Here is a 22,584-nt window from a genome sequence, read left to right as displayed (position 1 = left end):
CATTATCACTCATCCAGCTGCACGTATAATGAGTTGCTGCTATTAGGTCTGTAATCAAGAAGTAAATCAGCTATTAGAGACAATAAAGCACTTGCCACCTTCTGGCTTCAAAAACTTAGATATGAGATATGCAATATTTCATATATACCTGGAAAAAAAGGAATTATTTAAAAGAAATTATGCTTTACACCTGAAGATAAAATATGGAAAACACTATAAATTCCTTAAATTTCATGGTGAGAGCTTTTCATTACTGTACAAGTAAACACATTTGTTTGCTGCAGAATAAAAATATGCTAGCAAAAAAATCTACATCAAAACCTAAAACGAAACCAATCAAACCTCTAAATCCAGCTACTTAGATGCACTAATGTTATTCATAAGATTGAATCCTTGTATTCTTTAGCTGACCATCTTATAGGGCTATTGTAGATACTATGTTTAAGTGTCTAAACAATACTCATTGTGAGTAATTATCTGTTACGTACTTTAATATACCATGTATTTAACTTAAAGATTGTGTCTCAACTGTTTTTTCATTACCAGCTCCTAGATTTTTTTGTCCCTGTCTTTCTTAATAAGACTTGAAGAAAAGCCTGTGTACATATAATCCATAAGTTGTCAGGGGTGGGCCACAAGGACACTGATCTGTGTCAACTTAATATCTGTCATAATTAATTAGCAGTGATATCTCACATTGAATAGCTTGTTCCTTTTGGGTCCTAAGATGTGCCACAGGGGTAAATTTAATAAATGAGGCCACTGAATTCATTTGCTGCTTTTGCTTTAGTTGTTTTGCCCATGAAATGCAGAGAACTGAGAGGTCAAGTATATACAGTACATAACCATACCTCACAACTGTCCCTAATTTTGAGGGACTGTCCTTCATTTGGAAAACAAAGTCCCTCTGTCTCTCTTCCCTCCTCATTTGTCCCTCATTTTGGTCTAATCTTTATATTTTATATAAAATTCACTATGTATTTATCAAAAAGTGTTTTCCCAGTGCTAAACCTTTCATCCAAGTTCTAAATTGCTGCATTTGTAAATTCCAAAAGCCAATATAAAGGAATAGTAATGGTAAAAAAGCACTTGTGGGTTTAACCAATCAATTTTTTTGTACAATTCTCCTTTAAGGGGGGCGTGGCAGGGTGTGTGTCCTATGCCTACACACTTTTAGGTGTCCCTCATTCCCATCTCAGAAAGGTGGGATCATTACCATTGTAAATTTACACAGAAGAATAGGAGTTGAGATGGGCTATACTACGAGTGATAAAAAAAAGTGTGTGGGAGGAGGCGCTATTTCACTAGCCTTTAGCTTTGCAAATAATTGACAACATGAAATGACATAAATAGCAGTGATATAAAAAAAAGATATTATAGTGACATGATTCATAAAGTGCTAACTCAAAAACATAATCCAAAGTGGTAAAACATTTTCTTTAAAACAGTTCTTTTTTTTTTTTTTTTAAATCTTTATTTATCAATTTTTTCCATACAAAAAATAATTCACAAATTATTGTCACCCCATAATTTACAAAAACATTATCCAAAAAAGTAAATTAAATACAAAAGAGATCTCCCAACATTTTAATTGCCCCCCCCCCCCCACCTGCAGGTGAACATAACTGAGCTGACCATGTTCCATATCTCATCCCATACATTTCCGACTCCTGAACTCAAAGATTTAAGTGGTGATCTCCCCCAAATAAGTCCATGATCTCTTGAAGTTTCTCCACCCTGCCCATTTATCTCTAGCGTCTGTACCTCCCTCTGATTCCTCTCCTAAATAATCCTTGTATTCAATATTATATATATCATTAATACGAAATAGCCACTCCTTTAAGCTTGGGGGCTCCGGTTGCAACCATGTTCTTGTTATCTGTTTTTTTGCTACATCTAATAGTATTGGGACTAATGATGATTGATATTGCTTGATTGGTTTGTTCGTGGAATAAACAAATCCACGGATCTTCTACTACCAGTTCTTTAGTTATTTTCTTAATTAATAACAACATTTTTTTCCAGTATCCTTTAATAACCGGACATTCCCACCATATGTGTGCCATTGTTCCCAAGTTTGAGCATCCCCTCCAACATCTGTCCAGAGCATCTGGGTATAGTTTACTAAGTCGGTCTGGCGTGGCATACCATCGTGCTAAACATTTAAAATTGGTCTCCGACCGCATTACGTCGGCCGAGGTTCCGTGTACCATTTTCAAAATCTTTTCCGCTGTGTGTAAACTACAATGGGACCTCAACTCCCCTTCCCATTTTTTGATATATGGAGGCACATCCAGTTCTCCCCCCGCAGAGAGAATTTTATAGAGGCGAGAGATAACATTACCGGCTCTGGCACTCCCACATAACAGCTCCAATGGCCTGTATTCGTCTTCTCCTCTAATTGGTTTTGGTAATTTCTCAATAAAGAGCGACAACTGCATGTACCTCCAAGCATTGACTACCATTAGGTCCGTCTCTGCTTTCAATTCCCCATAGGGGCGCAACTTCCCCTCTTTAATAATATCCTTTAATTGTGCACCGTTTTTCTTAATCCAATTCCCTCCCACCTCCCGCATCCCTGGTTCAAAAAAATTATTATCTTTGATATAAATCATAGGTGAATTGTAACTCCAGTTATTACATTTGTGTACCTGATCCCATGCTTTAAGCGTGATACGTGTGAGTGAAGCTGTATTAATATTCAGTGTCCTAAATTTTGGCGGGTTCCAAATTATATGGCCCAAATTAGTGCCACTTAAACCGTGTTCAATATTTACCCACCTCCTGCCTGAAACCCCCTTAACCCATTCAACTACCCGTGACAATACTACTGCAGTGTAATATCTATTCAGGTCTGGAAAAGCCAGGCCCCCTTTTTTTTTCCCCCTTATCAAAATTGAGTGGGCTATTCGTGGCTTTTTGCCACGCCAGACTAACCTCGACAACAACCCTCGTAGTGCCCTAAAAAAATAACGCGGGAGGGCAATTGGTAACATTTGAAATCTATATGTTATTTTTGGAATTAACTGCATTTTAATTGCATTTATGCGACCAAACCACGAGAGGGGTAGCAACGACAACCTGCTTGTTTCCTGTCTGATTTCATCCAGCATGGGAATGTAATTAATACGATACAATTTTTTCAATGAGTTTGCCAATTTAATACCTAAGTAATTAATTTCTCTCTTCCATGGGAATGAAAAAGAACCTGACAAGCTCTCTGCCTCCTTTTTACCGACATTAATATTGAGCACCTCCGATTTACTCGGATTCATTTTGAAGCCAGAGACCTCGCCATATCCCTTCAATACTCCCAGCAAATTAGGGATCGTAATCCTAGGGTTCGTTATAAAAAAAATTATATCGTCGGCAAATGCCGCTAGTTTATGTTCGTCCTGTCCTACCATCACCTCTCTGCAATCTATGTTCTTTCGTATAGTTGCCAGCAGCGGTTCTAGGGACAAAACAAACAATAACGGGGATAGGGGGCACCCCTGCCTCGTACCGTTCTCCATCTTAAATGGACTGGAGAGCACCCCGTTTACCCTGACAGAGGCTGTAGGATGGTTATACAAGATTTTCACCCATGCTATATACCTGGGACCAATCCCCATTGCTTCCATAGTTTTAATCATGAACCCCCAGTCTACCCTGTCAAACGCTTTTTCAGCGTCCATTGACAGGAATAGAGCTGGGAGTCCCTCTGCTTTGATAGATTCCAATAAAAGCGTGGCTCGTACTCCGTTGTCCCTACCTTGTCGACCTGGAACAAAACCGACTTGGTCCGGGTCTACCAAGAAACTCATCTTGTCCCGAAGTCTATTAGCCAATACCTTAGCGTATAGTTTTACGTCAGCATTTAACAAGGCAATAGGCCTATAACTTGAACAGAGCATATTATTCTTTCCTTCTTTCGCTATTAATGATATGGTAGCCGATAGGGCCTCATCACCCATTAGGCAATCAGGTCCTAATGTGTTCCAATAATAGCAGAGTCTAGGAACCAGAATATGTTTAAATTTTTTCAGGTAAATATTAGTAAAACCATCGGGCCCAGGGCTTTTCCCCGGTGGTAAGTTGTTCAGTGCAAGGTATATTTCCTCTTCAGTTATAGGGCCATCTAGGGCTGTTTTTTCCTCCTCTGAAAGCCCTTTCAGCTCAGCTCCCTTCAAAAATTCCTCTGTCTTTACACTGTTTAGAGAGTCGCCCCCTCCCCTTTGTCCCACGGTATACAGGGCTTCAAAGAACTTCCTAAACTCTTCAGCTATCTCTTTAGTGGGCGCCACTGTTTCTCCTTTTTTATTTTGTATTTTCTCAATAAAATTCCGGTCTCTTTTCTTTCTCAAAATCCTTGCTAGGTGTTTACTAGATTTATTGCCACTATAATATCTCTCTCTTGTTATTTTAGTGAATACCCTCCTGGCGTCTTGTTCCATACTGTCTTTTAACTCTTCCCTTTTACCCACTAGAAGGTGATAGCTATCCTGTGCCAGTCCCCTAGATTCCTTATGGATCAGTTCTAACGCTGCAATTTCCTCCAATAATTATGCCCTTTTTTCTTTTCTCTTTTTTTTCTCCCTTGCCCCGATGGAGATCAGGAGTCCCCTAACATATGCTTTATGCGTTTCCCACAAAGTTGATGGGAGAATGTCTCCTGTGTCATTAACCTTGAAGAAAAAATCGATTTCCTCCTGAAGTTTATCGCAAACATGCGGAATTTCAAGAAGATTTTCATTTAATTTCCAAGAGAATGGTTGCCTTTGCCCTTCTGGAACTCTGATCTTCATCGTGACCGGGGAGTGATCAGATATCGATGTAATCTCAATTCTAGACTCTGCTACCTGGTCTAATAAACCGTGATCAATCATAATGTAATCCAGTCTTGTGTACGTCCCGTGCACAGGGGAGAAGGTGTAATCTCTTACCTTTGGATGCTGTAACCGCCATACATCCATGAGATGATATTGGTGCAGCCTTTTCCAGATCCTTCTTAACTGAACCTTCCTTGTCCCCTGTGCCCGGGACGTACTATCTACTGTGGGTTCTAGGCAAAAATTAAAGTCTCCCGCCAACACCACCTCCCCTTCTCTAAACTCCATCAGTTTCACCAGAACTTGCTCTAAAAAGACAGTTGGATTTCTATTTGGACAGTATACATTTGCTACCGTTAACATTTTATTCCCCAAATTGCCCTTAAGGAAAAGAAAACGCCCTTCTGGGTCCATTACCCTGTCAACCAAGGAAAATTTAGACATTTTGGAAAAACCAATTGCTACTCCCTTGGCTCTCCTAATAGGAGTATCGCTATAATACCAGAGGGGCAAACTTGGGGAGTAAAGCCTGACATTTGAATCTTGGGTCAAGTGGGTCTCCTGGAGAAATATTATGTCTGCTTGGTAGTCTTGTAGTTCTTTCAAGATTTTGTGCCTTTTACTCGGCGAGTTCAGGCTCTTCACATTATAGGATATGAACTTTAAATCTAGCATTATATTTCTGCTAACAGTTAGCCATGTTCATCAGTCAGCCAGTCGACAGCTGTTAATTCCCCTGCAGGTTTAACTACCCCCCTAATCCCCCCCTTCCCTCTCCCCACCCACCCCCCAGGCCATACTACGGCCTTAAGCCCGCCAGTCGGGGACATAATTCCCGACTGCGACCTTAAATTAATTTTATGGGGGTGAGACTCCGAAGGCAGCTACAGATGTCCCGCTTACCTCCCAAAAACTGAGGCATTAGGGACGAGAGTACCAGAGGCAAACCTCCCCGCCCTGTGGCACACCCCCCAGCCCCCAGAACCCAGGGTGTGAAGAACCCCTTTACATTTTACCTCCCTCCACCCCACCGTACCCTTTTAATTGTCGACACATAACCATCCACTAGGGACTCTTCCTTCTTATGAGACAGGAAGAGGGAAGAGGGAAAAAAAAAAACCCAGCTGCCTCCCCTCCCTAGTCCCTCATCCCATTTGATGAACATAGTCCTTCGTTGTCCCCTTGAAAGGTTCTACTCTAATGCCATGTCCGGTGTGGGTATACCCAACTTATCACAGAAGTCTTTTGTCTCTTCTGGGAACCTCATCCTCAAGGATCTGCCTTCCTTCATCACCAACAGGGATGTTGGGAACCCCCAACTGTATTTGATGTCGGCTTCTCTAAGTTGCTCAAGCAGCGGTCTCAGTTGCCTTCTCCGTGCCAGGGTACCCGCCGAAAGATCTGTGAAGATCTGAAGATTTTTATCTTCAAATCGCACCGCGGGGGCGCCCCGCAAGTTGTTCCATATCTTCTCTTTTACTTCAAATGAGTGGAATTTTACAATCACATCTCGGGGAATATCTGCCCTTAAGTTGGGAGGTTTTCTAATCCTATGCACCCTATCGATCCTTAGAGTTGTTTCCTCATCTAGGCCCAATATAGGGTTGAAAATTTTTTTCATCTTAGCCAACAGGTCCTCGTTTTGTTGTTCGGGAAGCGACCTGATGCGCAAATTCTGGCAGCGGCTTTGGTTCTCCAATTCTTCCAACTTATATGCCAGCATGCGATAGTCGCTTTTCGCTATACTCAGCTGCGATTCAAGCTCCCGGATCTCTTTAGCATGTTTACCCGTTAGCACTTCCACCTCCTCTACTCTTTGTAACAGATGGCCCAGGTCTGTCCTCACGTTAGATATCTCGATCTTAATAGCGGTTTCAAGATTTAAAAACATCTCCTTCATTTCTATCTTGGTGGGAAGTGGGTCCGTATTTTTTTGCCCCTCCATCCTACTGGTACTTGCGGCACCTTCACACTCCAGATCTTCTCTTGGCCTCTCCCCCTGTACCCCCTTTTGCTTCAGTTGGTCTTTTTTTTTTTCCTTCGTCCCCCCTTGTTTTGTATCTGTGCTGGGGCTTTTTACGTTTGTCTCCTTTAAATATTTTTGAATTGAACTTGAATTTAAGCTCTCCCTTGGGGTCTTGGGTTCAGCAGATTTTTGGGTGCGACTTCTCATGCTCATATCAGTCCCTTGTTTCCTACCACTTATAGGACCCCTGGTTCCTGTTGCTCTCTAAAGTGACTCAAGGAGGTCTATAAACTTCCAGGTATTTTTTCTCTTTTTTTTTTCCCCTTTCTTCCTTCCCTTTTTCTTTTTCTTCCCCTTTCTTACTTAAATGTATAATAATTAGTTGAAGTCCTGTTTTCCTTAGTACCACCTCAGAGGATCAATATTTCTGGAGCTCACGCTACAGACCATACTTTTAGGGCCTTCAGACTATATTCCAGAGAGGGGGTCAAGCAGACTCTTTCTTGGGTTTCCAGTCTCCTTTAATTTTTTTCATCCAACCTTCCCCCGTCCCCTCCTTCCTTCCCCTCCTGTATACTCTCTTAATGTTGAAATACTTACAGTCTTTGCACCTTCTTTAAGCAATCTTCTCATGCAAACCGAAAAAGAATAACAGGTGATAATAATAATAGCTGATTCATACCTTTTTAGAAGCGTCTTCTTATTGTTCTATAATGAGCTCACCAGATCACCTGCAGTCCTGAGACGTTGCTCTCCTGTTTTCCTGTGCTCTGCACTCCTGCTGCAATCTGATGCTGCTTTAGAGGGGGTCACTTGTGGGAAGGCGCCGAACTCCGGCGTGGAGGGGGGTATAGTAGATGGTCCTGAGGGCTCTGGATTGTCGCTCCGTGCCGCTGACCAGATGTCGGTGTGTCAGTGAGCAGCGGGGGTTCCTCTCCTTCTTTACGTCCTCCCAGGCTGCTGAGTGAACAGCGGGCTCGCGTCACCGCTTTAAGCCGGGCGGGGAGGGGGGCTTCCACACCGTTGAGGCCGGGAACTCCAGGGGGGGACCAGCGCGTCGTTCAGGCCTCTAACTCTGAGGCGGCATCAGATTCATGCCGCGCGGCTCCTCAGTTTCTCGGGCGTCCAGCCTGCCTCCTCTCCCTCACACCTGTGCTGCCGACAGGCCCCTCCCCCCGCTCCTATGTCTCACGTCCGCATCAGCTGCATCTCCCCTAAAACAGTTCTTATAGTCTTTAAGTATTAAATCTTCAATAAGACAAGAGGTGGGAGACCATCAGCGTCAGTACATCCATAAACAACCCGAAGTGTGCAGTAGGAAATGCTACTGACCAGAAAACCATGATCCCCTTTAACTAAAAAGTGGGTCAATTTGCGCTTAGTAGTTGGGTCATGGATCCTGTGTATTTTCCCTCTGAAATGGATCAAGAATAACACCTCCTGTCCACCATAAAATCGCATTGAAATGAGAGAAGAAAGGAGACCAATAGCGTGATACCGTTTATTAAAACTTAGTAAAAAGTATAAAAATGCCTGCTTATATTTGTATGTGCCTCCCTGGCACTCGGGATAGCCCACATTCAAAGTAGAAGAGAACCACTGCCGCCCAACTCACACTCAAGGACCAGCATGCGTTACACTTGCCGAGTATCAGAACCAGAAGCCAGGGACCCAGACGTGACTGGAAGTACGCCTCGACTTACGTTTCGTCTTGCAACATCATCAGAAAGTGGTTGTTTGTCCGGCTTCTGTCGGAGGTGCATGCTGGAAAACCAGCAGCCGACCGACTCCCGATCAGCGCTCTCAGCCAATGGCAGTGCTGATCGGAGTGTTCTGGAGGCCCCCCCTGTCAGAATACAACAGCTCAGGGGGGAGATTGCTGAACTAACCTCGCATGGTTAGTACAGCAGCTCCAACCGGAGCTGACATTCTTTTTTTCGTGCACTCCTAAAAAACTGTAGTGTGTACCCAGCTTAAGGCTGGGTTCAGATTATTGCAAATTGGATGTTAGGAGATTGTGACTGGCTCTCTATGAAGCCAGTTCACACATCTCCGGAGCGACTCCGGTGCGAGTCTTCTGGTCTGTTTCAGGTCCGAATTCAGCAAAAAAATTGGACCGAAATTGACCTGAAACGGTGAACAGGGACGCACCGGACCCCTGCTGTGAGCCGCTCTGTGCGGCAGTGTGAACCCAGCCTTACGCTCCTTGTAGCAATGCAGGATTTTCAATCCTTGCAGGTGAATAGAACACAATCATTTGATTGAACTAGGTTTCCTAAACACTAGAAAAAAGTACTGTTTGTGTACCAAAGTTAGTAAATGCCAGAAGACACATGAATACAAGGCAACAGCAACAGGTTGGGTCTATTGTTTAATCTACATTCCACACACTACAGGCTGGAGATTGCTCAACTGCATTAAAGGTTGGTTAATCGCTGTTAAAGAACATATATTAATATTTGTAGTGAATAGAGGAAGGCAACTAGACACAACATCTGGGTTTTTCCAATGGTTAACTCAAAAGCTGAGTACTGATCACTTTTCTATATAGATCAATACTTAGATACCCACAATCTGTTGAACATTCCTCAGCACTTTTCTCTGTGCAAAGAGAACATTAACCTTCCTTCTGGTTTAGAACAAGAAATGTGTAGGTGTGTGTACTCCTAGTTAGAAGTAGACATGTGCAACGTCAATAAATTCTTTTTGTTTCGTTCTGTTCCGTTTCGTATTAGAATTAATTCGTATTTCATAATTCATGTCCGAAATTTCGTATGGTTCGTTAACTTTTCGTAACAATTCCGAATGTTCATTATGATGAATTTATCATTATGAGGGGCTCCCACCAACCCTGTGCTGTGCTGACTTCCTGGGTTTTTAACTTTTAGGTTCGTTAACTTTTCATAACAATTACGAATGTTCATTAGGAATTTGTATCCGAAATTCGTAAATGAAATTTCGTACAAAACTTGGAAGCATAGCAATTTGTATTTTGGATCCTCCTGAATGTACGAATTTACGGAAATTCGTACGAAACTAATCGCACATGTCTAGTTAGAAGGCTGTGCTATCACAAACAGCTGCTGGTCTACACCAATGATTGGAAACCACACTGATCATCATGACAGCCAATCATCGTGATTACATATGTTTGTTTACAAACAAACCTTCCGGCTTCAATTGTCTATGTGCCTTGCTGAGGCAGGCATGCTGCAGGTGCAACTGTGCAATTCAGTAAATTAAAATAGTAATAAAAAGTAGAAACAGGATTTCAATCTTTTAAGAGAAACAGTAGTGTAAAAAATATTTATGTAGTCAAATGTATCTTAGCGCTATTATCAAGTAAACCAACTAATACTGATAAATTTGGTCTGGGCATCTAGGTGATAATAAACTCAAAAGTAAACATTTATTATATTGCAGCTTACCAATTATTAGATGTGATGACTGCATTTGTTTTCTTTTTAAGGCCAGTAAGTCAATTGCTTTTTAAAAGAATACGCTGTCCTACAGATATAGCAGTTAGGGGGATGAGACAAACCATTTACCACTGTCAGGGGGGCTTAGAATGATCATCTTTTAATTATTTATGTAAAACAATTATCCCAAAAGGATACCTGCTCATAATGTGTTACCTGGAGTTCAGCTTCAATTTGCTAGTGTATCTAAATCTGCTAGCACATCTAAACGCCCCTTCCCTGACTGACAATACTGCTGTTCATAGGTTCCCCTTCATCTAAAGTGGGGGCACTCTAATACAGGTGGTGTATTGCTGGCCATATCACCAGGTGAAAATGAGGAAAAAAACCTAAAAGAGAAAACCAATGCAGCCACATCTAATGATTGGTAAGCTGCAATATAGTACTTTTTTGGTTTTGGGTTTAATACCGCTTTAAATCCCTTCTAGTCATGAAAGGTTAATGAAGTCCATATGAATTGCAGGTTACTCTGGGAATATGGAAGGCATCAATATTAAAACTTTTTGGGGGATTATAAAACATTAGCTGCACGAATATCAGAAGCATTTGTGCAAGCTGAATGAACTATTACTTTAATTTTCTGACATTAATTCCTGTATCATCAGCTCCACCCAGTGGCCAAAAATCAGTATAGTTTTCTCATTGAGGTATTTTAGAAAACTATACCCCATTTTGGCCACTAGATGGCATTGGCAATACAGGCAATTGGCAATTCTCTTAGAAAAATTACGGTGACATTTCATTCAGCTTGCATGAAAGCTTCTGGCATTTGTGCAATGAATGTTTTATAAATAAACAATATGTGCATGTATATGCAGGATTTCCACAATGGCTCCAGTTGCAGCTAGAATAAGCTTAAAAATCATCTGGCAAACTAATTAATTTTGGATGTTCCCTCACTTTCTTGTTTGGTGACAAGTGGACAGGAAATAGGTGCTAATCTCCCTGACACATAAATTAAAGTGTGACAGGGGTTTTAAACCTTTGCTCCTCTTTTCAAAACACACAAAATAGTTTTGGCTGGAATGTGTTTTGCACTGTGTCTGAATAATATGTAGATTTGTTGAAATGCTGTTAAGCTGATATTTAGATTATATATTTAAATAAACAAAGTCAACCTTTAATACATTGTCCTTTCATTTGAAGTCGGATTGCTGCATAAATGGAAAACATACATTACGGAAAATCTTCTATAGAAGTTTGTACCGCACTATGGTGAGTTATTATATCCACTTTATCACATATACTTTACTGAATGTTTAAATTTGCTGAACATATGTCTTCATTTTGCAAGGATGCACTTAAAAGGGAATTAATCTGATGCTGCCTTCTATGAAAAAATTAGTTGAGTAGGGGTGAAAAAATTAATGTAATTAATATTTCTTGCTAAAAGCCCTCATAGTTTCCTATGAAAAATATTTGACTTTCGTAAAAAGCAGTACCTTTAAACAAACACTAGTTAGGCAGTGAGAATGGCATTTCTTCACTTGTCTCCTTAAGCAAAGCACATCTACTCATTTCTGATAATTAACACATTTTCACAATGAAACAATCTTTGAATCAAAAACACAGTATCAGTATGCACAATATCTCCATCCTCACCATTTCTCCTCTGATGACTTTGACCACTAAGGAATTGAGCATGAATTAACAATGAATGCTGTAACTTCTACTAAACCTCATCTTATTTTAATGACATGCTTTACCGAAGCACATTCACAATAAATGAATAATCAGTCTACTCGTACATCCTTGTATGTTCATCACATTTTATGGCTGCATACCAAAATTCAAAAAGAAGTTACCAAATGGAGGGGTACACTAAGGGACATATTTAGAAACAATGTCATTATGTGACATTTAGTGTTAAAATGAAATTTAGGATTTGGCATCACTGACTTGCTTTTAAAAGTGAACACTTCATGCCTATCTTTCTGATCCTAGTTTCACTATGACATAACGTATTGACTGGCCCCATGTCTGTCTAGGTTATGGCCAGGATGAGAGGCCTAGGACCCGCTCCTGTAAAACAAGTCAACAGTAGTAGCTTCCATATTCTGCACTCAAAGGTCCACTTATAAGTTGATCAAAACCTTAATTGGATGGCATTTAGATGGTAAATACTATTTCCACATTTTGTTTATGCTTTTTTTGCATCTTGGTGCTACTGCTCCCCTCCAGCTTCCTTTGGTCCTTTAGTCTTTCACTTCCTGCCTACATGCACTTGCTCAAGCATCAGTTGCTCATCATTGCTCAGGACCAGTTTTAGTAGTGCAATGTGTTTTGGCAAGGCTGTTTTGACTCTCCATCAGTGTGCATGTGACAGGATCACAGCACAGCAGCACAATTAGGAGATGGTGGTCACTCTATAACAGGAAGTGCAAGAATACAGATCTTCACAGTAGGATCAGTAGCTATTCTTTTAATAAAAACTGGCTATTTAAAATGTTTGAAACAAGTTTTGAAATGACATTAACTAAAGCTTATATGACTTTTTAGTTTTCGGTTAAGATAAAGTCCATTTTGGGGAAAAATATAAACCGCCATCTTCTCCTCTCTCCCACTCCCCTCTAACACCTACAGCATGTTTTTTTTTCTTACCTTCAGAAGCAAACTCAGTTAAGTCTGCTGTCTGGGTCCCTCATTGTTGCCATTTCCAGGTGCAGGAGACTGCTAAGACAATGCTGTAGATACGCTCAGTCTGGCCAGTCCCCAACACTCTCTTTGTGCTGATATCAATTTTCTTCTGGATCCTGAGAGATCCCCACCACTAAACTGCCAATAGGAAGTGTCCACATCACCCATGCAGTGACATGGACACCCAAAGATGGAGAGAACAATAGGGCCTGGAGCATCATGTGACCATGGCTTTAAATAAGTAGAAATTACATTTAAATTTTTTACAGGCAGCAATCAGTTAGCCGGAGTGAGTGAGTGTGTGTGTGTGTGTGTTGGGGGGGGTAATTGGCTTTAGGATGTCATTTGCCCTGGGAGCTTTATGCGCATTGTTAAATAGTTTTCTGAGATCACTACCACCGTAAGCATGAGTTTTAGGAGTGTAAAAAGTGGCATAGGAGTGCAATGATAGGCAGTATTGAAGGAAAGGATATCAACTGCTAAAGATAGGACATAACATACAAATAAGCGTGTCAGGTTCAGATCTGAACCTGGGACCTCCGCGGTGACTGGCTGTAGCTTTGCTTACTGTGCCAGATGCTGGGCAGCTCCCTACCAGATCATTTGGATCCCCTGTCTTGCCTTGTATCTTGTTTCTGGTGAACCTTGAACTCTTTGCTCCTCACATGAACTACCTGATTTAAGCCATGTCTCTGTACTTTCTGTTTGCCAGATTATTGTGCTCTTTCCAGCTGATATCTTGCTCCTTGCATACCTGCTGCTGGCTGCTGTCCTTTACTTCGCTATCACTTGTTATCGACCCTTGGTTTGTTCATTGACTACACTTCCATCTGATGCCGTCTAGCTTCTACTTGTTACTGACCTTTCAGCTTGTTCATTGACTAAGCTTCTGCTTTTTCCCTATCTTTTTTCGTCACCTGACTCCTGTTTGCTCTTTCCCTGCTAGTCATTCCAGAGGGCCACGACCTGTCATTAGCATGCAGCGAAATGCATCTCAACCACCCAGAGCTCTGTTGAAGACTAGCTAGTGCTTAGACCCCTTGCCTCAGGTGAGCCTGTGTCATCCGCTAGGGTGATCTGCTTGTATATTTCCAGCTGATTATTCGTAAGCCTCTCTACTGCTACGACCACTGGCACCCTAGCCTGGTCCTAGACCTCGACAAAGGGTCTATTTAGAAAAGTGGAAGAAATGTCACTGTTTTTTTTATTATACCCCTTTTTTATCTTTAGCCTGACATAGTTAAAAATACAAAATTAGCAGGGCATAGCAGTATATAAGCAGATCAAGGGAATGATCAGTTTGCAAAAGTCCACAGATAAATCCAAAGCTGGAGAAGGGATTGGGAAATGCATTTGGTCCTTTAGATCCTGGTGATCAGAAAGATCCAACAGTTGAGAAAAAAAAGAGAAAACAGAGGGCACAAAACTTGTGCAATAATCAATTTTAATAGTATATTTCCTAAAACACTTACAAGAGACAATTAGGGGATTCAGAAGCAGCATTAAGCATAACAATCCATGGCTAGTGGTTAGGCTCAGCAATGAAAGTGTCAGCCAGCAATTGCATCTGCACTGCAGGAACTGCTAAGAGTTGCCAAGAATGCAACGTCCTTGGTTTCCTGGGTGGCCTTGGGAAGAGAAGTGCTTCTGGAAATGTTGTTAGGTGACGCGTTTTGGGGCTCTACCCCTTTCTCAAGCCTAAATAAGCATGGCAGTAGGTAAACTCCCTTGTAAAGTAAACAGCCTATTTGCCCTTAGTATATCAACTCCAATGTCTCAAAATCAGTTTAGTGCTGTATCCATTGTGATACCTTGGGATAAAGTTCTTGGGTTATTGAAAAATGTAAACAAGAAACTGGTGAGTGAATTGGTTATTTTGGTCTGTGGCAGGGAAGAAAAAACTAAAAAAGGTTTTAGATGATGTTTGCAACATAGACTAACAGAAGAAGGTTGCTAGTGCAAGTAATGGAAATATTTGCACGGTTTCCAGGCATAATGCTTGTGATAAGGTTAGAAATTTAGCCATTCAAGAAAAGCCTAAAGTAGAGCTGCTGCTTATTAGAAGGTGATAGGTGAAAAAAAGGAAAAAACTGAAGTATTTCAGCATTATATATGGATGCATATGCCTGTAAAGACACATCCAAACAGAAAAGACTAATTGACAAACTTTGGTCATCTGGCATATCTTTGTAAATTCCCAGGAACAGTTGCGTCCAGCTCTAGGTTAAAGGGACAACACAGTTGACTTCCTTCTATCACTGCCACTAAGATTAGTGGGCTTAAAATGGAAATGATTAGGTGAAATTAAGAAATTCTGTATACAAGTCTAGATCTAGCAGTAAACCTGAATAAAGACAGCTAGTTAATACACCTGAACAAATATTCAAGAAATGAATTAGCTGTATTGTTAATAAGGGAGGATGTTCCAAGATGGGTTGGATTTTTTTTTTTTGCTTCACAAAAGACAAAGTGCAAAAATAGTTCTGTCTACTTAATGGCAAAGGAAATTTTCGATACTAGAAAGTTCAGGATTATATAGAATTCAAGAGGATAGATGCACAAAGCAAACCTGTGCTTGTATGTGTTTAGAAAGATGGAGACGGGGCTCTTCTTAATGAGAAAGTGTTAGATTTCTGCATATCTGCATCTACAGGTTCATACTTTTAATGTCAGAATCCTTAAAAAATCTACCGTACATAAATGACCTCTAGGTCCTAGGACAATGACTCAAAATATAAGTTCATCCAAAAAAAATATTTCCGTTTTTAAAAATGCTGAAAATGTAAACATTTGTAAAATCTATTTATTTTATCTTTCAGGGACTCTATTGGTGAGATTTTAACGCTTGACTTCTCTAGTCTGCCCACCATTTGTGGCCATTATAAGGGAAGGGGGGGGGGGGGTCTCATGCTCCCTGCTGGATTTTTTTTTATATTTTTTATTTTATGAAGAATGCAACAGGAGTTGCTGAAACATGGTGGGTGGCATCACAGAAATGCACACAATGCCAAGAACTATGGCAGGGGGATCTTACTGGTGCAGTATCCAAGACATAAATGAGGTTGGGGACTGATTTAGAACTAAAATATAATTTTAAGGTACATGGGTAAAGGTGTAAACTTACATTAGGGCAGGGGTCAGTTGAATCGCAGTGAATAAAACTCGTAAAAACAAAGACTAAAAAATTAAACAACATGAAAATAGGGTTAGATGGTATTGAGGGAAGCTGTTAATGTGATAGTCCGTAGCAAATATTTTTTTCGTCACTGCAGTCCAGCTACACAACCAAACAGCAGTTAAAAATTTGCAGAAAGTGATGGAGCTTTGTCCACATTTACTTGTATGTTTTGACATTCATTTTATCTGAAGGGATAGCCTGAAGGTAAGTTTTGATGGGTTCCTTGTGTGTCATACAGTCACACATTTCTCCTCAATACATGCTCATAAAAATGCCTAAATTATGTGACTGCCATATAAATAAACATATAACACATTTTGCCTCTTTTTTACCATGGAAAAATGTAGTTGTACGGTATTTTTTAAGAGAATGCTGTCAATGCAAAAATCGTCTAATGACCTTCACGTTCCGAGAATGAACAAATGACATGGGAGACAACTACAAGGATCAATACATTGAATGGGGCCACTGAAAGAGTTTTTCTGCTGTAAGTTTGTATATATATTCTGCTATAATAACAATCGCTTAGTCTGTTGTAGTCTGTTAGTCTGTTGTACAGCCCTATAGACCAAATAAATGAGCTTCTTTAGTCTGGCTAATTGGTTGCTCTGTCCACTGGTTATAATGGACAGAGTTTTCACCGAGCTACTCTATATTAATGTTTAAATAGTTCATCCTTCTTATGTGCTACATGTTTGTATGTATTATTGTACGTACCTTAATAGTTAAGGTTAAAAGTGTAAATAACCCAAAATTATGTTTGGTCTTTGAATTAACAACTTTTGTCAAGAAGACTGTGTTTGAACACTGCACATGTGCACCAACCAACTGTAATTTGTAAGTAGCTCTCTAGCTGGTATTAGTATGGCTTATTTATGATACAGTTATCCTGCATTATCTCGGATATAGTCATGGAAATAGCCATGGTGCAAAATAGAGTTTTACTGACTGGCATACCAAAAGAAAAAAACAAACACCCCTTACTGAAATAAGCTTCTACTGGAGCCTTTAGACCAGGCTTTCTCAACTAGGATTCCTCCAGAGGTTGTTAGGGGTTCCTTGAGCAATGGCCAATTTTATACCTCTCAGATAAGTGCCCACTGACACCACTGAGCTTTTTAGCTATCTGTAAGGGGGTAATTCTTCCCAATGTTCACAAGTGTAGGGAGCATTCTTCCCACTATCACACTAATGTATCATGAGTAGATATAGTAATTTTAGCAGGGGTTCCCTAAAACCAGAAAGTTATTAAAATGGTCCCTCTGAGTTGAAAAGTTTGAGAAAGACTGCTTTAGACCAATGCATAACTGTTGTAGATCAAAAAGGTTAGGTTTCATGGTATGTGATATGTATTTGTATTTCCTCCTTTTCTGAAGGGTTCTAGCTATGAAACCAGATAGCTAACCTTTTTAATTAAAGATGACTTATACTGAATAGGACTAAAAATAGCGCTACATCTTTGTGCTTGATTTGGTGATTTTATCCTCATTTGGGCCACTGAAGAAAAACCTCTTTTGACATGAAAATATAGCGTGAGTTAGGTAAATCTGTGGAATATGACACAAAAAGTCCCATCTTACCTTTCCTGGTCTGCAGATATTTAGCCAACATTGCTCCAATAACAGCTTTTTGGTCACTAGTTCCGTCAATGCGCTGGAAGGGCTTTAACTGGGCTGAAGAGGAGGCACGGATATGTCGTGGGTGCTGTAATATGTTCTGCTGTTCTATTTCACGAGCCCCAGGGTCTTCATTCATAGAGCCCACTGTTTGCTGTCCCGTGGAACTTGCAGACAGCGCAGCAAGTAGTACACAGATGCATATTCCAATGTACATTGCTAAAGGAGAGTTGAAATACATTCCTTGTTACTTGGTTTAATTATCAACATAATTACATAATATATTTACCAACGTATCTACATGATTTAACTTTCACATCAGTATTTGTTTCTTGAGAATCAGTAACCCAAACTTTAAAGATTTGCACTGTTCAGAAAAACTCTCAAAAAGTCACATTAAATTTGCACTCTACAAAACACTGTAAGCATACACTAGATCAAAAAACATTGTGTTAAGAGGATAACTAATGGTAAGTAAATTATGACAATACAATTCTGGAACAAAAGCGTTAACACACAATATGGTAAGGGGGTTATATATCATTATGGCACAGAAGTACAAATCTACAGTAATATACAGCTGACAACAGATATTTGTATTTATTAGTTACAAATAATAGTATGGCTAAGAAGTCTGTTTGTATATGTTTCTTTTTCACAGCTTAAAAAGTAATATGTTGTACACAATAATAGATGTACTGAACGGTTAGATAGATAAATGGATGAATAAATGTAAATGAATGTATAACTGTCTAAATGGATGGATGGTTAGATTGCTAGTCATATAGATAGAAAATTATTATTATTAAATGAACTAAACAAATAATCTAGTTGGTTAATGCATATTTAATAAAAGGATTGTTGCATCAATATTCATGACAAGTGCCAAAAGTGTTTATTCTCAAGTGATAAAAAGTATTCATCATTTCCAACATCTTTAAATCAGTTCACATAATAACTGAAAAGTAAAGAAATAGTCTGGTGGAAATGGAAACAAATTCTAGAGATTAGACTGGCTAGTAGGTTAATTGGCTCCTGTTTAAATTGGCTCTACTATATGTATGTATGCATGATGTGAGATATGGACCTTAAATGGAAAGTGACTTAAAGGCAGGGACTGATGTGAATGTACAATATGTAAAGAGTCGTGTAAACTGTCAGCTCATTATAAATACCTGTAATAAATAAATACGTGAATAAATACAATTCTCCTGAATATCTGAAACCGTAATTTTACATTGCCACAGGGAAGATACATGGCAAGCACCAAGTTTGTGATATGTACAAAGAAATTGAGAATGTGGATGACCACTGTCATGGTATACTTCCCAGTGACCTCAATATGTTAACTTTGAGCTCCTTCCATCATATCATGAAAAATATTAGCTGCTTTCTGAAATCATATTACTGACTGCATAAGAATAGCTTCCAGCTGAATTAATTCAGGTAACAATGTTTTGCTGTCAAAACATGCTTGTAGTTCTATAGTGCATCCCAGCTAACAAAAAATGTAGTCACTTGACATTAAACTGAATATATATTTCTCTATAATTTGATGACCTAAAGTTAGCATTATTGTCAAAAAATTTGAACAAAGTAAATGTATTCATATTATGTTTCATGTAAACTAAACAAATGTATATGTATTATGTTTTATGCAACTAAAAAAATAGTATATATATATATATATATATATATATATGCAAAATTGTATATATATGTATATATATATATATATATGTGTGTGTGTATATATATATATATATATATACAGTATATAAGAAAGTATGTATAATGTAAATAAATGTATATTTATTATTTCAACTGAAAAGAAAAACTAAAAATGTATATTTATTATGTTTAATGTAAACTAAACAACTGTATATTATAAACAGGAAAAAAAATTATATTTATTATGTACACTAAACAAATATATATTTATTATATATTATATAAACTAAAAAAAATGTTAAAATGTACATTTATTATGTATTATGTAAACTAAACACGTGTTTAATGACAGTAATTGAAATCCAGCAGAGGCTAATTCATTTGAACTGGAGAAAAGAGGATAGAAAGAGTTAGAATTCTTGCTGAAATTTTACATAAAACGATAGGTGATTGCTTACTCTTGGCAACAACTCCACTTTTACTATCATTTCCTTTACACTTGTTTTATTAAATCAGCCCCTGTGCTGTCATTTTTTTTCTTCTTTTGCTGTACATGGAGCTGTCAATGCAACCCGCTTGCTAACATGCAGCAACATTTTACAGCTGTAGAGGAGGATGAAAATTCCTATTAGAAGGTACAGTGGTTTTAGTACAGTCTCTCTGTTTTTGATGTGTCCATTTGTTTTGTCTTTTAGGTAGTTTAGAGATTCTGTAATGTGTGGCAGAGATCACTAACTTCAAAGTACGAGTCACATCTTTATACAGTACCAAGTAAGAAAGGCAAGTCAGCCACAATCAGGATGATATACCACATTAAATGCTCATTTAAATAGTTCACAATGCCAGGGTGTGAATGGAGAATCATCTGCTTATAAAGTACTTCTGATTTGTTTCTTGCTTATAGAAGGAGTCTATTAAAGCAGATGTTAGAAATTATTAAGGAGCTGAAAGGAGTCTGTCCTCAGTATCACTAAGGGGAAACAATGACCAAATGAAGCCCTGATCTGGCATTCCTGTCCTGTGTCAGTCTTTGCATGAGCAGATCTCTGATAGCCTATTACAGTGCTTCTCAACTCCAGTCATCAAGGCGCCCCAACAGGTCATGTTTTCAGGCTTACCATTATTTAGCACATGTGATTTGATCAGTTTCACTGCCTTAGTATTTACCACAGCCATTTCATCTGAGGGAAATCCTGAAATCATTACCTGTTGGGGTGCCTTGAGGACTGGAATTGAGAAACACTGGCCTATTATAGCATATGTTAGAGTAATAGGGAGCTGCAAGGTGTGTCTACTCAGCATCACCAAGGGAAAGCAAGAACCAAAAGCAGTCCTGATCTGCCATCCCTATCCTGTTTCTCTCTGCAGGTGCAGATCTCTGACAGTCTGTTATAACAGATAGTAGATTTTTATTTTTTTTCAATCAAGAATAAAGTTTTTTTAAACTTTAACAAGCAAACACAACATACACAGCCAAAATGCATGACCATAAAGGATTTTCAGAGGGTTTTAGAATGTTTTAAGGAGCTGCAAAATGTCTGTCCTCCGCATCACAAAGAGGAAGCAAGGATCCAAAGCCAGTACTGATCTGTCATCCCTGTCCTTTGTCTCCCTAAACCAGCAGATCTCTCATAAACTATTATAGTAGATGTTAGAAAGTATTAAGTAGCTGCAAGTTGTCTGTCCTCAGCATCATCAAGGGGAAGCAAATATCAAATGCAGCCCTGATCTGTCATCCCTGTCCTATGTCACTTTGCATGAGCAGATCTCCAATAGTTTATTATAGAGAAGATATTAAAAAAGTATTAGGGAGCCACAAGGTGTCTGTCCTTAGTGTCACTAAGGGGAAGTAAGAACCTAATGCACTCCTAATTTTTCATCCCTGTCCTGTGTCACTCTGCACTAGTAGATCTCTGATAGTCTGTTATAGCAAATGTTAGCAGGTATTAAGGAGCTCCAAGGTGTCTCCCTGCATCATCACCAAGGGGAAGCAAGTACCAGAGGCACCCCTGATCTGTCATCCCTGTCCTGTGTCAGTGTACAGGATCAGATCTCTGATAGTCTGTTATAGCAGATGTTGGAAAGTATTAAGGAGCTGCAAGTTATCTGTCCTCAGCATCATCAAGGGGAAGCAAATATCAAATGCAGTCCTGATCTGTCATCTCTGTCCTTTGTCACTCTGAACCAGCGGATCTCTGATAATTCATTATAGCAGGTTAAAAAGAATCAAGGAGCTGCAAGACGTCTTATCTCAACATTACCAAGGGGAAGCAAGGACCAAAAGCAGTCCTGATCTGTCATCCCCGTCCTGTCAGTCTCAGCACGATCAGATCCTTGAGAATCTATTACAGTAGGATATAAAAAGTGTTAATGAGCTTGAGAGTGTCTGTCCTCAGCATCACCAAGAGGAAGCAAGGACCATGTGCAGTCCGGATCTGTCATCCCTGTCCTGTGTCAGTGTCAGCGCGATCAGATTTGTGCTTTGTAAAGTACTTTCCTGCAAAGGATGAGCCCAGAGTCAGAGTAGGGCGATCAGTCCACACTTTACCTTTCCCAAGATTAGTCTGTCTGTCTGGATCGGTGTGAGAAGTTAGGATGAAAGCACATGTGGAGTGATCAGAGGAGATGCTGCTTACCTTTCAGGCAGGAGGTGCTTTCCTAGAGGCAGGCAGGAGAGGGCAGTGCTCAGGAGGTACTGTGCGCCTAATGCCCAAACTGTCGCTTTTATAGTCGCCCTGACTGTCATCTGTTTGCACAAGCTGACGCAAACCAGGGATCACCACATGTTCAACTGGATGGCATCAGGTCATAAGAAATTCATTTCACTTCGAGCAAATCGGAGTCCACAGATCGCCCTTCACTGTGCTGGGCTCTCTCTTTTATTATCTGTTTATTTCACTTTCCTCTCTCCGGTAAACACACATTATGTCCTATTTACCTGCAGTGGGCAGCCAGCCTGAGATGACACTTCTCATCATCTTCATCCTCCTCCTCAATGACAGCTCAGAGACCACATCGCTCCATACCCTGTACTGCACGGCCATTCATTCATTACCGAATCCTCTCCGATGGTCAGACCAGTGCTAGAAGACTATATTCTATATTCTATATAATTATCCCCTTATTATTATCATCCCAGACCTGACATTGTTTAATATCAGCTCTACAGATCTAATGAATTCACATACCTTTTTCTAACATATGATTACCTGTCTGGGAATTAGAT

At 39.7% G+C, this 22,584-nt stretch overlaps 1 protein-coding gene across 3 annotated transcripts in view; it reads right to left on the bottom strand.

The window, feature by feature from the left end:
• Positions 1-22,144, bottom strand: part of CCK (cholecystokinin) — a 34,719-nt gene extending 12,575 nt beyond the window's left edge. Inside the window, exons 1-2 of one of the 3 annotated variants that reach the window (XM_073630386.1) lie at positions 21,995-22,144; positions 17,652-17,906 (exon numbers count right to left, since the gene is read on the bottom strand). In XM_073630386.1, the coding sequence (XP_073486487.1) occupies positions 17,652-17,904 (253 nt within the window). In that variant the 5' untranslated portion in view covers positions 17,905-17,906; positions 21,995-22,144. Of the gene's footprint in view, positions 1-17,651; positions 17,907-21,906 lie in introns of all 3 variants that reach the window. The other 2 variants (XM_073630384.1, XM_073630385.1) reach the window with 2 other exon arrangements.
• Positions 22,145-22,584: the final 440 nt, after the last annotated feature.

This window comes from Aquarana catesbeiana, linkage group LG05 (genome assembly GCF_042186555.1).
Source record: "Aquarana catesbeiana isolate 2022-GZ linkage group LG05, ASM4218655v1, whole genome shotgun sequence".
NCBI classification, from domain to species: domain Eukaryota; kingdom Metazoa; phylum Chordata; class Amphibia; order Anura; family Ranidae; genus Aquarana; species Aquarana catesbeiana.
Note: the sequence above shows the minus strand (reverse complement) of the source record. Positions and strands in the feature narration are given on the sequence as shown.